The following is a 12,975-nucleotide window of genomic DNA, read 5'->3' as shown; positions in this document are numbered from 1 at the left end:
AAGTACATCGCATCGGCTCGGTAAGTCTTAACGCGCGGTCGTCATCACATCTTTGGAAGTTGTCAACAATACGAGGCTTTATGTGTAAAATTGCGCGTTTTACTGCGAGATTATCGGATAAAAATAATTACCGTGGTCGAAAAACATCCAAAACGTCGTCCGGAAACAACAACCGCATTGTTTACAAACGGGTTGGCCGCCGATCACGGGTGCCGCCATCTTTAAGGTCACGTGTGCCTTGACGTTCGCTGTGACGTGCGACCAGGACCTGTCCAGGATGCATTGCGTTCGCCCAGCACGCTTTCGTCTACGGAGCAATGCATCGAATGCCACCCCTGTGCAGACCACGAATGTGTCGTCGACACAGGGTTTGCGGGCCAAGGGACGAGATGTCAGTGAAACTAAAAATTCACTTTTTCGGAAAACCGCGAGGAGTTTGGGATAACTATTTTGCATACATAATCAGTGTTCCCTTATGAACACATCGTTTGAGTACCATTCCATTCTGTAACACTCGAAAATCGGCGTAGCTGAGCTTTAACGTTAAAGGGCTACGCGCAGTGCAAAAGCAAGAAGTGTTGAGAGATATTGTGGAAAATTTAAGGCCCGATGTATTGTGCCTACGGGAAACCCATTTAATTAGTCTAAAAGATAAAAAGATGCTAGAAACCCGACTTAGCATGACAACAGTTCACAGCTTCGGCACCAGGAATGGGACTGGGGTTGCCGTGTGTTTGCCAAAGTCCTTTGACGGAAGTATTGTAAAATATTCTCGTGATGATGAGGGTAGGGTAGTAGTTGTAGACATTTATCATCGAGGCACACTGTACAAAGTGATTAACGTTGATGCACCGGTGGAACAGAGTGCGAGGACTGCACTTTTCCGAAACCTTGATCCATATATGTTAGAGCGCGGAAAACATATCTTGATCGGGGATTTTAATTGTGTTCTAAGGGATAAGTTTGTGTTCTAAGTGTTCTAAGTTTGATAAGAAGGGTGGGTCGGATAGAGCACATCCTTGGAGAGCGAGAGAACTTCGCCGTCTTGTGGCCGCTCACAGATACATATACGCCTGGGAGCATTTGTGTGGAAGTTTGCCAGGATATACTTTTCATGCGCCAGGCAGAGATGTAAGATTAGATCGCTTTTATACCGAAATGAGTTTGAAAAGTGCAATACAAGATTGCGAGGTGATCGCTATTGGACAGGTATATGTCAGTGATCATGACATAGTCCTGCTCACAATCAAAACTGACCATGGTCCTGGCAGACAACCAAACAGGTGGCGCCTGAACCCGAGGTTGTCAAGGAAGTGTCAGAATATTTAGAGACGCAAATACAGGGCGCAATAGTGTCATTATCGTGGTGGGAGGACCTATAGGAAAGTGTTAGGACCATTTTTATCAATTGGGGCAAACGGCGGGCGTACGAAAGGAGACACGCTATCTTTTCCATCCGTTGGGGACTACGATGCCTGCGCGGTTTAGGACTCGAAACTGTTCCCCAACAGGAAGCATACAGAGAGCTCCAGGAGGATTTGAAGCTCTTGCTTGTCCAGTCCTCCTGGATGGACAGTACTCAGGGCCGTGAAACGATACGCCAAGCTAACTCTAAGCGCTATCGGCGAAAGCATCACATCATTGATCAACTGTTTGATAAAGAAGGAAATCTCTGCGTTTCACAGCATGACATCGAAAATATATGCGTTGATTTTTATAAAGACCTCTTTCACGAAAAAGAAATAGACGAGGCAGCAAGGACCAGCTTCCATGACGTTATTCCAAATATTGAAGAACGTGTTCTGGGCTTTACAGGGAAAATCACTGTGCGCGATTCAAAAGAAGCGCTTGATGCCCTCAGCACAGGAAAAGCACCAGGTTCAGATGGTTTACCTGTCCAGTTTTACAGGACCTCCTGGAAATACTTGGCGAGTCCTTTGACGTGTTTGGTTAATATGTGCGCCGAGGAGGGCATACTTCCTCTCTCTGTACGGACGGGAGTAATAAAGCTCGTGTGCAAAAACGAAAGTCGTCGGACAGATCTAAAGGCTTGGCGACCGATCACATTGCTGAATACCGAATACAAAATATTAGCAAAAGCGTTGGAACAAAAACTCGTACAGGTCATGCCTTTGCTAGTATGTCCCGCTCAGGTGTGCGCTGTGCCTGAACGCCACATACACAGCCACCTGAACGCGTTAAGAGATATTTCGGAGTATGTACGGACAAAGTGGCTGCCGTGGTCAGTTTTGACCAGGAGAAGGCATTTGACCGGACGAATCACAAGTTTTTGTTCTTTCTGCTGGGAAAAATGGGTATCCCTACGTCTTTTTTACGCTTCGTTCAACTCCTGTACACGGAAGCGAAAAGTTCTATTGATCTCAATGGAATTCTCAACGATGTCTTCGACGTTCGCTCCGGAGTACGGCAGGGCTGTCCGCTTTCTCCTCTGCTCTATGCGCTTGCTTTTGATCCTTTCCTGTACAACTCACCCCGCGTGTGTGGAACAGGCCCTTGTGTTGATGTCCGAGTACGGGCGGGCGTCGGGCGCAAAACTTAATAAGGCAAAGTCGTCCGTGTTGGTACTTTGGGGTTCTCTCACTCAGAGAGATGTGGCGGGTATTCCTGTGGTGGAATCGGCTAAGATATTGGGGGTTGATTTCACTGCACAGGGAGCGTCTATCCAGACTTGGAAAAGAATTGGCTCTGATTTGGAAGAAATAAAACGAAGGTATGAGGACACGGAGCTATCATACCTCGATAAAAAGGATATTATTGTTACGGAAATGGCTTCAAAAGTGTGGTATTGTGGAACCTGCTTTCCCCCTCCCAAGAAAAGGGCGAAGACACTGACGCGATCAATGATGTCCGTCCTGTGGGAAGGAAAGCCTGAAAGGGTTAAACGGGACGTCGTCCAGGCTCCGGTTGAATGTGGAGGACTGGAGATTCCAAACGTTATCATCAAGTGTATGGCGCTGGGAATAGCCCACATATTTCGCGTCTTAGATGAGGAGGACCACATAGCGAGGTCTTTGGCTCTATACTGGCTGGCCACACAGGCCACACAGTTCGGAGTTAGGCTGGACCACACAACACCAAGATCAGAGCTCGTGGCCTCATATTATAAGAACGTGCTAAGGTATATGCGTATGCTCCCTGAGACAGAACGAAGCAAATTCATGTTGGCTAAAGAACTTTATAGAACTTTGTTCCACCGGTGCAAAAGAGATGAAATACACACCCACGTGTCAGAACTCCGAGGGTTAGTCACGTCAAGACTTCTCCGAGGTGACAGGGCAGACATGGGATGGGAGCTCTCCCATTGCATCCTTCATGTAAACACCAGACGTTTTCGGTTTTTCGGGTGCACTAACCAGTGTTCTGCTTGTGGAGAAATTGAGAACCACAAGCACGCCTTCTATGACTGTGCCATCCCCGCTGCCATGTGGCGGAAGGTTGCTGAAGTCTTCGGTATTGGCCGCATCGAATACACCACTGTCTTGTACAGTGACCCACTCCCTGTCCAGAGGAATAAGATGCCTGCTTTCACCCTGACAATGGGAGAAGTAAAGTATCAGCTTGGGAAATCCAGAAACAGGAGAACGTACGGTCAGCAGATTGAGTCGTTACGGAAGGTTTTGTGTTACGTAAGGCTCGACCTCCAATCCCAGTTACAGGGCGAACTTGACACACTTGGACCTGATGTTTTTAAGCGCAGGTGGAAATCCCAATGGCAATTATTCTTGAGAGTAAATGGCAAAACAGTCGTACGACTTTAACCACGGAGATGTGAGATGTGGGTGAACCCAGTCGGATGCACTGTATCCCGAGATGTATATATCTGTACAGTGTATTATATTAGTCTTGTTGGTGGTACATTGATTACATCTGCACCCTGTACTAAAGTGGTTATAGTATACTACTATGCTATACTAGTGGTTATATATTGGCCTTAATGCTATATTTCCTGTCTCCTATCACTACGTAGATATATGAATACGCACTTGTTTATACTACCCTCTCTCATGTACATCTGTGAATAGGTATCGATATGACTTCGGTCATGTATATGTACATATTGTATAGACAGCGTGTATAGTGTTGTATAATGTAGCTGTGTGGTTGATGGTTACCGTTCTTGGAGACATTATCATTAAAACGTTTCGCCTTTTACTAAAGAAGACGAAGACGAAGTTAAAAAAAGAAAGAAGACAGTGTGAGAGGGAGAAGTACGCGACCGCACCTCTTTGCTTCTCATATGCGCGGTATATAGTGAGCTGCGCCAAGAGAATGTAGGATATATGCTCTCGTCTCCTATCAAGAAGACGACGAAGTTGTGAAGCGGACGTGTTTTCCGAACGATTCCAAGTAGGTTTAAGGTTTTTCGATAATTTAACAGCTTTGTGTCGCCATAGCACCCCGAGATGGGCATCGAAGGGTTCCCTAGGGAGCTGGCGACGCAGCTACGACAAGACCTGACGCTCTGCGTATATGCGGATAGTATGTCCGATATAGGCAGGTTCTGGCGGCAGCCACCGATCTTGTTTCACTACGGGCACTGCGAACGGTGCGCCCGGCGGGCCGTGGACGTTTCTTCATCACTGTACACTCTGTACTGGCAGTCGACATGCTACGTACCAAAGGCTCACTCTCTGTGCGAAACAAGGCGTTTCCGATGGTGTCTCTTGCATAATCTATGAAGGTCATCTCCGTTTTGAACCTGCCGGCTGAGATGCCGGACGAAGAGTTGGAGGCTGTTTTGGCACGGTACGGCCGGATGGTGAAGACACACCGCGAGAAGTACCGGGACTTCCCATCCGTGGAGACGGGCACCAGGAAGGTCCTCCTGGACATGACGAAGGAAGTCCGGAATTTCATTTCCGTCAGAGGATTCCAGGGAATGTGCCTTTATAGCGGCATGAGGAGGCTGTGCCGCCGGCGTGGACAGGAAGGGTACTTTGTGGCCAACTGCGGTACACCGAGATGCCAGCTCTGCGGGGGCTGGGGGCACGAAGTCTCCCGCTGCAAAGAGATGTGTCACAAGTGTGGCGCCGACCATTGGGCCACCAGATGCCGCGCCACGACCTACGCGAGCATTGCAGGAGTAGCTGCAATGGATGTGGCCGGCGAGGCAGAGCCACAAGTAGATCAGCGTGAGATAGTCGCCCTCACCACGTACGAGGATACTGCACCGCAAGCCGCACAAAATGGGGCTCAAGAGTCCCTCGCCGGAGTCGCCATTGCGTCGTCCCAGCAGCTCGAACGAGAAATCCAAGGGGTCGCCAATGCGACCTCTGAAGTAGGTGAGCCCCCTTACAGCGAGGTCGCCACAGCGTCCTCTGAGGTACGTCAAGAAAGAGGGCCTGCCATTGCGGTGCTCCACGTGGAGACTTGTTCATCGGATCATCTCTCCGAGCTATCTTCTGTCATCGATGACCGCCCGCAGGATCCTGTCCAGGATCCCGATTCTTCGGATCACACTAGCGAGGGCTCGGATGTCCCATTGGTCATTGATGAAGAGGCCACGAAGGAGACTTTGCATGACAGGCCTCCCGACTCCGATGTAGTGATGAGTAACGGGACCTTTTTGTCCACGAAGCGTCCACATACTTCAAGCGAGTCGCACGATTCGTCTCTCCTGAGTCTGGAGGAGCCCTGGCAGAAAGTCGGCAGAAGAGAGGTCCGCAAGAAGACTGTTGGCAAGAAGGTTAGGCAGGGTGAAATTCGTCCTGCCTCCCCCATTTCCCCCAAACCTGAATAATGAAGGTGGTCTCTCCTAACGTACGAGGTTTGCGAAATCATCGGAAAACATCGGAAACAGCGGATGCTTGGTTCACTCTTGGACTCTCTGCAAGTGGATGTGGCGCTGCTTCAGGAAACCCATTTTACGTGCTTCCAGGAAGCCAAGGATTTTGAGAGTAGGACTGGTCTCAAGGGCTTCTTCAGTTTTGGTTCCTCAAGGTCGAAGGGAGTTGCAATCCTGTTGACGGGACGATTTCGTGCGCAGGTACTGCAGCACTCCTTTGACTATGAGGAGAGAATCGTCTCCGTCGACGTGTCTTTCCGTGGAAGCGACTCGCGGCTTGTCACTGTATACGCTCCGACGGACTACCGAGAGAGGAACGACTTTTTCAGGCGGCTCGACCCCTATCTGAGAGGAAGACGTGACGTGATCCTCGGGGGAGACTTTAACTGTGTCCTTGACGACTGTCACGACCGTGCAGGGGGCACTTCCAGACACCAGCCCTGGAAATCAGCTGAGCTCCGTCGTCTCCTAAGAGCCTGTGACCTGTCAGACGCATGGAACCAGCTATATGGAACTACTGCAGGCTTTACCTTTACTTCGGGAGCCCGCCACGTCCGGCTCGACCGCTTCTATGTATCAAGGACTGTTTCTTCTCTGCTTGGCAGATGTGCCGTGTTTCAAGTTGGCACGTCCGCTCATTTTTTTTTCTCGACCACAAGGCGGTCGTTTTGGAGACTCGTGACGCCGACGGATTTGGGGCCAACGGGCAACCTGGCGCCTCAACGTATCTCTCTTGGAGGACGAGAGAATAGCACACGACGTCGAAGAGTATTTAACAAGCCGAATGTCCGAAGAGAGAACTCTCGAATGGTGGGACGGTGTCAAGGACGGTGCCCCGGTCGTGGGGCAAGTCACTTGCGGCCGAGCGGCGGAGGGACCTTCGCCTTGTACAGTTTGGGCTGCGGGGACTCCTCGAAGGCGGTCTCATGACGCAAGAAGAACGGTCTGCTTACAAGGAGCTTCAGGCAGAGTTGTCAGCTATCCTGTTCCGGAGGGCGAAGAACTGGTCCCCCGAATCTGTCACGGGTTCATACCCTCGATCACCAGGCCCAGTGCGTGAGGCGCTTGAGGGCTTACCGCCGCTTCGAATGGAACACCTTGTGAATGAGGACGGTTCATCGGCTAACACCCTAGAAGACCTCCTCGACGCCTGCGAAGCACATTACGCTGCCCTTTTCGCCCATCGGCAAGTGGAGAGGTCGGTGTGGAATGAAATCTACGCTCACTGTCCCAGCCTAACTGCCAGCCAGTCTGCAGAATTAGATCTTGATGTGACCTTGCCGGAGGTCCTCCAAGCACTGAAGACTATGCGGAAGGGGATGGCGCCTGGACCGGACGGTCTCCCTGTAGAGTTTTACCTGCGCTTCTGGGGCACGCTCGGAGAGGCCCTACTTGATATGTTCAATGAAGCCGAGAAGTGGGGCATGCTACCAACGTCCTCTTGCTGTGGCCACATTAAGCTGCTCTGCAAAGATCGCAGCCGTTCCGAGCAGCTGTCAGCTTGGCGGCCCATTACCCTGCTCGACGTGGACTAAGATATTTGCAAAGGTCCTGCAGCTACGTATTGCCCGAGTCATCGACACGGTTGTCTCTCCCGCCCAGACATGTTCCGTTCCTGGAAGAAGCATCCAGCAGCATCTGTTTGCCCTGCGTGACATATTCTACTGGGTGGCAGACCGCCGGAGCACAGCTTTGTTGGTGTCACTTGACCAGGCCGCGGCTTTTGAACGGGTGAGCCACAAGTTCCTCTTTTTTGTCCTGCAGCGTTCGCGTATGCTGATGATCTCACGGTGTGTCTGCCCTCAGCTGGCGCTGTCAAGCAGGCTCTGGACTGCTTGGAGAAGTACAGCAGAGCCTCCGGGGCCAGACTGAACGTACGCAAATCGGCAGTGATGGCTCTTGGGCAGGAGTTTTTATACACTGACGTGTACGGGGTACCCGTGCGCGACCCCTGCCGCATTCTGGGCATTTATTTCAACCGAGCTGGGCCTCTCACGAACAACTGGGGGCGATCCATTCCGGTCATGCGAGACCACGTACACGAACTGTCAGCCTTGAACCTCGACCTCAGGGAACGAGTGTGCTCAAGACTGTGGTATTTCGGAACAGCCTTCCAGCCTGCTACAGCTACCGCCCGTATGATTAATCGACTGACGTACGGCTTCTTCTGGAGCGGACGGCCAGAACGAGTACAACGGGCCGTAATGATGAGACCTCCTGAGCAAGGAGGCTGGAGCTTCCTGGATGTGAGACTGTTCTGCGCGGCCCTGGGGCTTGCCTCGTTGTTCAAAATCAAAGTGCTCGCAGACAAGGAGCACATATCCCACGATCTCGCCGTGTTTTTCGCGGGCACGCACATCACGGACTTTGGAGGCTTTCTCGACCACCGGCGTCCGCACGCGGAGCGTCTGATGGTATTCTACTGCTGCATGAAAGCCTACGCGGTACGTCTGAAAAACCACGTACCGGACACCGACTTTTCCACCTGGTCGGTGAGACAACTGTACGTGGCACTCTGCGAGGCAAGCTTTCCCGTCCATCCGCCCCCTCGTTCCATAGACAGAAGCCTCGTCGGGTCTCGCCTCCTCGAAGGTAGCCGGGTGGATATTCTGTGGCAGCATTTCCATGACGTGCTGCCCGTGAGAGCAAGGCTGCACCATCTTGGCCTATCTCGTCTGGACAGGTGCACATTGTGCGGAGCCCTGGAGTCCCACCGTCATGTCTTCTTCGACTGCCTCAACGCGGCCGCTTTGTGGCGGAAGGTTGCCGACATTTATGGCCTTCGCCTGGTGCCCTATAGCACAGTGAAGTTCCTGGACCCGATGCCGGTGCCAGCGAGGCAACGAAAAGCGTTCGTCCTGTGGTGTCTTGGACTAACGACGTAGAAACACTGCAACCACGTTGTTTATTTTCCCGACCAAAAACTACATTCTACGTTTTTCACGCGCTCGGTCACTTCTACTTCCTTTTCCCTCTCTTCGTGTCCTCCGTCGTCGTCTTTCTTAACACAACAACACTACATTCCCCCCCTCACTTCAATATGCAGTTCTGCTCCAGTACGAAGTCCTAGAGTCTTCTCGGCAGAGTGGCACGATTTTCCCTTGCTGGGTATCTCCGTGTGCTGGTGGACCCCGTCTGTGTCGCATCTCGGGCGACGATTGGACCCTCGTTCGTGTTAGGGCCTCCGGTTAGGAAATGGGGGTCGTTCGGCGTGCACACCAGATCCTCGACCAGGTCCCAGTCCTCGGACTCTCGTGAAGGGCACGGCGGAATGCGCTTGAAGAAGGAAGCGTTCCTCACAACTCTCCTGTCATCACGCTCCGCGGTCATTGCGGTACCCTGGACCTTCGTTACCTGGTACGGCCGTGGCTCATACGGAGACTCGTGAGCTAACGGTGACTGTCGCCTCAGAAGTACAGTGTCCCTTGGTCGAAGGCTGTGGGCTACTGCCTTGCGTTTTTCGTCAGCATAGCTCTTCATCTTCTGTTTCCATCGCCGGTCGACGGACTCAACTTCTCGTCTGGAGTGTTTTTCTCGTTACTGGGGGAGCTTCACTCGGATCTTCCTGCCGAATAGTAGTTCGGATGGTGTGACACATGTCGTGCAGTGTGGAGTTGCTCTATAATTTGGAAGATACTCGTTCAGCTCTTCCTTCTAATCGTTCCCTCCAACACACGCAGCCTTGACGGTCTTCTTTACGTTCCGTATGAATCTCTCCACCTCGCCGTTTGCTTGCGTCCACAAGGGTGTTGTGCGGTGGTGCCGTATACCATTCAGGCGCAGAAATCCCCCAAACTCCTTACCAAAGAAAGGGGGACCATTGTCGGTCTTCAAATCATACGGCATTCCATGCACAGCGAGTATGTCGCTTAGTCTAGCCGTGACGGTTTTCACGTTTAGAGACGAGAGCGTGGAAACCACTAGAAACCGCGAATATTCGTCCACGACGACCAGCAGGTACTTCTGGCCTGGCAGAGGCCCTGCAAAGTCCGCAGCAAGTGATTGCCACGGTCCGTCTGGGAGCGGTGTCATCACAAGCGGCGATGTCTTTTTCTCCTGAACTGTTCTTTGGCACGCTTCGCAACGTCTGATTGCTGCCTATACTTTCTTGTCGATTCCTGGGAGCCAAATCTTTGCCCTGATTAGCTGTTTCGTCTTCACGATGCCTTTTTGCGCTAAGTGGGATAGCCTGGTCTTGTACATTTTCTGGAATCACCAGTCGTGTTCCTCTTAGGACGACGTTGGCCTCGGTCACTGTCAGCTCGTCCCGAATCTGGAGGAAGGGCTTCAGCCTTTCGTCCTTCCAGAGGCGCTCATGTGACCTTCGTAGTGTGTGACCTTCCCGTAGTGCCTTGACAAGTAGGCTTATCTGCGCGTCCTCTTTGTATGCTTTTTCCACATCTTGCACCGTTAATGCCTTCGGTGTAGCTGCTCTCAGAACGAAGGAGACGTATTCTTCGACTACGACGGTTTCCCGAGCTGGCCCGTCATCTCGATTTGGTACTGGGTGCCTGGATAAGTAGTCAGCAGGATTTTCCTTTCCGGGGATGTGCTGAACGTCGAAAAGGTAGTGCTGTAGTCTAAGGCTAAGCCGCTCCAATCTCGCTGACAGCTTGGCGCTTGGGTTCTTGAGAATGGACACCAGTGGCAGATGATCCGTTCTTATAGTGAACTTGGCTCCTGCCAAGTACGCACGAAAACGTTCCGCCGTCGATTGCCAACATCTCTTTGTCAATCTGGGGATACCGTTTTTCTGTTGACGTCAGTGCTCTGCTGTAGTACGCGAGGATGCTGAGATTTTCCTTGTCTTTAGACTCTTGGGCCAAAACTCCAGCTACTCCATCTGGCCCTGCATCCGTTATAATGTAGGTCTCCTTGCTGTCGTCGGAATACGCTAATGTGCGCACTTGGGACATTTCTTGCTTTATTCTCTCGAAGACTTTCTGATGCCGCTCCGTCCAAATGAATTCAGCATCGTTGTGTGTGAGGCCTCTCAGAGGCTCCACCATCTCTGCTAGGCGTGGAATGAACCGAGTGCACTAGGTAAGCATGCCTGAAAGGCTTCTGACTTCTGTTGCGTCTCTAGGCGGTGACATTTCCACTACCGCTTCTACCTTCTCAGGATCGACACTGACCCCTCCGGCTGCAAAGACATGACCGAAGAACTTCACACTTCGGACACCTACGACGCATTTCTTCTCGTTCAGTGTGATCCCTGCCTCTTCGAGGTGCTTTAACACCAAACGAATCTCCGGTCGTGTTCTTCGACTGTGCGTCCTGACACCGAAATGTCATCGCTCACGTTGAAGATGCCATCTTCGTCTGGCAAGATCTGTAGTATGCCATCTTGGAAGATCTCAGCTGCGGTATTCACCCCGAACAGCAGTCTGTTGTATCTCCTCAGGCCGCAGTGCGTGGAGAATGTCGTTATAGCTCGGGACTCTTCACTCAGCTCCAGCTGGTGGTAACCCTCGTTGAGGTCTAGCTTAGAGAAGTACGCTGCGCCATTTAAGATGCTGAGAATGTCCTCGACAGTCGGCGTGACATGCCGTGTTCTCGCAATGGCCACGTTTGCTTCCCTCATGTCTATGCACATCCTCACGGCGCATTCCGTGTGTTGCTTGGCCACCACGACAATAGGAGAGACCCATGGGGTTAGGCCGGTTACACGCTCGATGATGTCGTGGTTCTCTAGACTGGTCAACTCAGCTTCCAATGCCTTCCGCATCCGGAAGGGAATGCGGCGATGCTGACGAGCAACTGGTCTCACTTCTTTCGAGATTTCCAAGCTCACTTGGAAGTTCTTGAGTCGACCGAGACCTCCAAACAACTTTGGAAATTCCTTTCGTATGCTTACAGATGTCTCCTGGGCTATCGCCTGCACAATATTGATGAGTCTCAGCTCCATGGCAGTCCTGTAGCTCAACAGTGATGCCTGTGGTCCCCTCACGACGTATACCGGTGCCTCCACGTTGCTGTCTTTCAAGCTGGACGAATCCGTGAATGCTCCCATAAGAGAGATTTCTTGAGTAACCCCGTAAGGTACCAGTCGTGTCGTCGTTGCCTTCAGGGGTGTCCGAAAGTGCTTTCTCCAGGTCCGCTCTCCGACCACGTTGACGCCAGCCCCAGTATCCAGAAAGAACTCCAGCGGCGTTTGATTTATGCTTACTGTAACTACCGGGAGCTTGGTTGCTGGGTTGTGTATGTGGAACACAGACTCGTCTGAACTGCAATTGTGCTGAGTCTCTCTTGCCGAAATGGCAGCTGACGAAACCAGAGACCGAACCGCTTCTTTGTTCGTCGCAGTGCTGTTGCACCAGTTGGCGAAGTGGTTCTTCTTTTTGCACTTATGACATGTGGCTCCCCACGCTGGGCAGCTCGCTTTTCCATTGTTGTGGGGCCAGTTTCCCCCCGCATCCGAAGCATTTTTGTGAGCGATTCTTTTTGCGAGTGGCGACTCCTCGCCAGGGCTTCTTCGCTGCCACTTTTTGGATTGTCTGATGTTGTGAAGGACCTTCTATGTTGGAGGCCTGTAGCTCTGCAATCTCAAGGCTACGGCCAATTCCCAGTAGTTTGTCTAGGGTGATATCCGTTTCACGGATATCACCCTAGCGTCACGTACGCTAGCGTTGCTCATCAGGAAGGCCCCGCTGCCAGAGATGAAGCCATTGAGGATGAGCAGGAGGCTTTGGAAGGAGCTCTGCAAGAAGTTTTGCGAGCATCAACGGAAGACTCCATGGAGACTGCCTTGAGCGAGGGGAATGAATTAGAGGACCAGCTTCGGGAAACTGAAGCTCAGGACGCAGAAACCTCCACAACGTTCGAGACTTCAGTTACGGTCGATGCCATTGCAGGACCAGAGGCGACAGCAAATGTGCCGTCGTGTGAAGAGGAGATAGTGCCGACTGATGGTGTCAGTGAAAGCATAGAGGATGGGGCAGCCACAAGCGTGGCTGAATGCAGCAACGAGCAACATGAGTCACAGCAGGACAATCGTGAAGGACCCCGTGCTGTGCATGAGAGAGGATCGGACGAAGATGCTCCTTCGACAAGTGGAGGTGCTCGGCCCAAAACAGCCCGCATGTGTCAACAAATCAAGAGGCCGCACTCGTCTGGCAGTTGTGACAACGTGCAGCCACTTTCTGCGTGTCACCAGCTGCCAGGGCAAC

General features: G+C 51.9%; 1 protein-coding gene across 1 annotated transcript; it reads right to left on the bottom strand.

The window, feature by feature from the left end:
• Positions 1–9,460: 9,460 nt before the first annotated feature.
• On the bottom strand, positions 9,461–10,815 carry LOC135389181 (uncharacterized protein K02A2.6-like). The gene is made up of 3 exons (XM_064619250.1): positions 10,417–10,815; positions 9,842–10,358; positions 9,461–9,786 (listed from the first exon to the last, which is right to left on the bottom strand). Exons 1-3 carry the CDS (start codon positions 10,813–10,815, stop codon positions 9,461–9,463), a joined length of 1,242 nt encoding a protein of 413 aa, XP_064475320.1.
• Positions 10,816–12,975: the final 2,160 nt, after the last annotated feature.

This window comes from Ornithodoros turicata, chromosome 1 (assembly GCF_037126465.1).
Source record: "Ornithodoros turicata isolate Travis chromosome 1, ASM3712646v1, whole genome shotgun sequence".
In the NCBI taxonomy this organism is placed as follows: Eukaryota; Metazoa; Arthropoda; class Arachnida; order Ixodida; family Argasidae; genus Ornithodoros; species Ornithodoros turicata.
This window is presented reverse-complemented; position numbering and strand designations above follow the sequence as displayed.

Coding starts and splice junctions, on each gene's coding strand:
- LOC135389181 (XM_064619250.1), bottom strand. CDS start 10,815: ATGGTGGAGCCTCTGAGAGGCCTCACACACAACGATGCTGAATTCATT. Junction 10,359..10,416: donor AAGAACCCAAGCGCCAAGCT/GTCAGCGAGATT, acceptor TTCGACGTTCAG/CACATCCCCGGAAAGGAAAA. Junction 9,787..9,841: donor AGAAAAAGACATCGCCGCTT/GTGATGACACCG, acceptor CGGACTTTGCAG/GGCCTCTGCCAGGCCAGAAG.